The sequence below is a fragment of the Myotis davidii genome, unplaced genomic scaffold (assembly GCF_000327345.1).
Source record: "Myotis davidii unplaced genomic scaffold, ASM32734v1 scaffold945, whole genome shotgun sequence".
In the NCBI taxonomy this organism is placed as follows: domain Eukaryota; kingdom Metazoa; phylum Chordata; class Mammalia; order Chiroptera; family Vespertilionidae; genus Myotis; species Myotis davidii.
The window spans coordinates 26,947-30,389 of record NW_006296434.1 but is presented as its reverse complement, the minus strand read 5'-3'; the positions used below and the strand labels follow the sequence as shown (position 1 = coordinate 30,389).

Below are 3,443 nucleotides of genomic sequence, written 5' to 3'. Positions count from 1 at the left end.
TCAGGTGTTCCATTTCTTTAGATGTGTGTGTAGCAGGTCTTCAAGGCAGTCTGCCTTCCCATAAGTTCATTAAAGATCCACGCTGCCCTGGCCAATTTGGCTCAGTGGATAGAGCGTGCGCCTGCGGACTCAAGGGTCCCAGGTTCAATTCCAGTCAAGGGCATGTACCTGGTTTCAGGCAGATCCACAGTAGAAGGTGTGCAGGAGGCAGCTAATCGATGTTTCTCTCTCATCAATGTTTCTAACTCTCTATCCCTCTCCCTTCCTCTCTGTAAAATATCAATAAAATATATATTTTTTTAAAAAAAGATCCACTCTGTCTGACCCTTACAAGGAAAAAGAGCCTTTTGTTTTGTTTTAAGTTACCACCTTACAACTACACTCCATTTACCTCATGTTTTAGTGGGAAGCCTTAACTGCTGACCAAGCATTCCTCTAACTCTCTCCATCCTCCCCTGAGGCTTGAGTGAGACCACTAACAAGACCCTATCATGAGCGTGGTGCGCGTTCCTGCCATTTCTCTAGCTGTTCAGTGATTGAATACCTTGTTCCCCACCCCAGCCCATTACAGAGTCCTTGAGGGCAAGGACACACTCTATGACCTCCTCCTGTGGAGCCTGGGCACTGCCTGGTACTTGGGTTAGAATTTAAAGAATCAACCAATGATTTTGTTTTAAACTGCATTCCTTCCGAAGGCTTCACCTGTTTGTCAGATGAAAGGATCGGGGAAATGTTGCATGGATCAAGAAGAAGGGTCTTTTGTGAGTAGGCAGGAAAAGGTAAGTATCTGGTGTTCCGCTGCATTTGGATTTGACTGAAAAAATACCCACGTAAATCCAAATGTATTCACGTTATCTACTCTTTTCAGTGAATTCAGGGCGTAAACAGCCTTCAAAAGTCCTCCAAATGGGCAGGCCCCTGACTTTCATGAGGCCAGTCACCACAAAAGGCTGTCCTCTGTCAAAAGCGTTGCAACTTTCTGTGCTAATCTGGGTTTACCCATCCCCTCACGCCCCATCAGGTGACATAAGCAGTGGTGGTGCATCTTCATGCTCATGGCAAATACGTATCTGCAAATAACACTTGAGACCCAGCACAGAAGCTTAAAACCCAACTCCTGACACCCAAAGAGCCAGCCCGGAGCTCAGTAAAGCTGCCAGGGGCACCGTCATGGTCCTCCGAAGGTGGGGAGAATCCCACTGGGGACACCCTGGGCCCTGGCACCCACCTTTAGTGTCTGAGGTGTCAGAGGGTCAGGCCCTAACTCTGAGGTCCCACAGTTAGAGACTCCTGTGCATCTCCCAGTTACTCTGAAGTTCCACTTGTATTTTGTTTTGTTTTGTCGAGATATGTACCAAACTGTATAATGAAGACGAATTCCAGCCCTTGGATCCATCCCAGGAACCTATATTCCCTCCCGAACTGATAGTAAGACACTTTACTTTTATTTCATAACATAATGTGGTATAAGCCTTTGTATTATCCTGTGGAATTACCGAGCTTTAGACAGTAGAAGTTGGAATTGTGTACACTATAATAACCCCTTTCCAGGACCTTGTTCAGCTCCACTGTAAATAATTTGAAGCAGATAGTTTAGAGGCATGGGGCTCCCAGGACCTCAGAGATGCTTTGGTCCCACCCCCTTCGTTGAAGAGTCTAAGCTCAGAGCTTGTAGGTGACGTACCCAATGTCACACAGGTACTCTGTGAGATACTTTTAAGGCATTTTGTAAAACCGGTCCAGTAAAATTCAAATGATACTTATTATGATGGAATTAAGTTATTCTTACAGTTAACCTCTGTGATTTCAACTCAGGTGGGAGAGAGAGCGAATGATATAAACAGTGTGATAGGCCCATCATTTTACTCCATGACTATGGCCTGGAGAGAGCATGAGATGAGCATGAGATGAGGGATATGATTCTACCGGCTTCTCAGAGTCTCAGTCCCTGCACACCCCTCAGAATGTGAGAACTTGGACACACCTCGTATTTAAAGATTATATGCATACAGATTGATATAGATATACACATGTGTATATATACATTATAACAACATCCACATACACTATACCTGGTGGGTGATTTAAGGGATATTTTTTAAGGATAACTTTGCTTATAAGCAATTTTTATCCTACCAAAAAAACCGTAATTCCAAACATGAGGCCCCTCTGAGTCACTCTTGGGACAGAACTAGAGCAAGAAGCCGGGCCCTTTAGACACTCATCACACCATGCAGCCTCCTGTTCACAGAGTCTGCTCTACTCTATATGTAGGCATTGACGGACAGGCATTGACGGACAGACATCTATTATGTTTAATGCAGTGGTGCCCACACAAAACTTACAAATCTGGTCTCAAACAAAGCCACCCTTTCCTGTTCCCTAGAAGTTAGGTCTCGTCAGAAAACTAAAATGGCCAGTGGGCCATTTGGACACCCAGAGCAGTGTATATATTCATGGCATGCAGCCCAGCAGCCTTACCTGAAAGCCTGTGGGCTTTGCTTCTCCGCAGAGGATGGTGGAAGATCCAAGCAAGAGAAGGCTGACATTTCAAGGGGAAAGGACCACCTGGATTACCCCTGTGGCCCTGAATGACCTCCTGGAGCTGAAAGCCAAGTACCCCAAGGCCCCCCTTGTCATGGGGAACACTGCAGTGGGTGGGTGTTTGAAATTCTGTTCTTTAGGTAACCCAAACACTGTGTCTCTCTTTAAACTCCTCATAAATGCAATTCATCTTTACTAGTGGATGCCTCTGCCTTTAGAATGCTCTGTTGCTTTCTTTTGCAAATGTCTTTTTTGTCACCATTTTCCCTCTTGATTTTCTGTAAGCAACATCTATTGGCACTCATCGACTTCCTTTCCTAATTGCTTTAAATGCTTTTCTCCTTGAGGACCCGGCATTAAATTCAAAGATGAATTCCATCCAGTTTTCATATCTCCATTTGGGCTTCCAGAACTGCATTTTGTGGACAGCACGGACAATGGTATGCACCTTCTTTTTCAAATAATATGTAATGATTGGCTGTTGGTGGACTGTTCATTATATACAATGGGCTGATTTGAGCACTTCATAGAATATCTGACCTCATTTATTCATTCAAAAAATGTTTATTGATCATCTACTCTGTGCTTTTCGTGAGCTTTTTCAAACTAACCCACTCCACTCAGCTGTGTCACTGAGGACTGCATTGTCAAGGGAGCCGTAATGGCGGGAAGATGCCCCGTAGTTCAGCCAGGTATGGGAAGAGTGACTGAATAAGAAGGCTTAAGACATTGGCTGGCTGGTAGGAAAGCGTTTTGCTAGACATCATTTTTTCCTTTCTTTTTTTTTCCTTCACCCAAAAATATGTTTTTATTTTATTTTTTAAATATTGTTATATGTTTTTATTTATTTCAGAGAGAGAAAGGAAGAGGAAGATATAGAAACATCAATGAGACAGGAT

At 43.8% G+C, this 3,443-nt stretch overlaps 1 protein-coding gene across 1 annotated transcript in view; it reads left to right on the top strand.

Moving 5' to 3' along the window:
* Positions 1-706: 706 nt before the first annotated feature.
* LOC102757353 (aldehyde oxidase 4-like) overlaps positions 707-3,443 on the top strand; it is a gene marked incomplete at its 3' end in the record, with an annotated part of 21,650 nt that continues 18,913 nt past the window's right edge. The window contains exons 1-4 of the mRNA XM_015569153.1: positions 707-779; positions 1,348-1,428; positions 2,513-2,657; positions 2,892-2,984. Of these exons, the coding sequence (XP_015424639.1) occupies positions 714-779; positions 1,348-1,428; positions 2,513-2,657; positions 2,892-2,984 (385 nt within the window). The remainder of the gene's footprint in view (positions 780-1,347; positions 1,429-2,512; positions 2,658-2,891; positions 2,985-3,443) is intronic.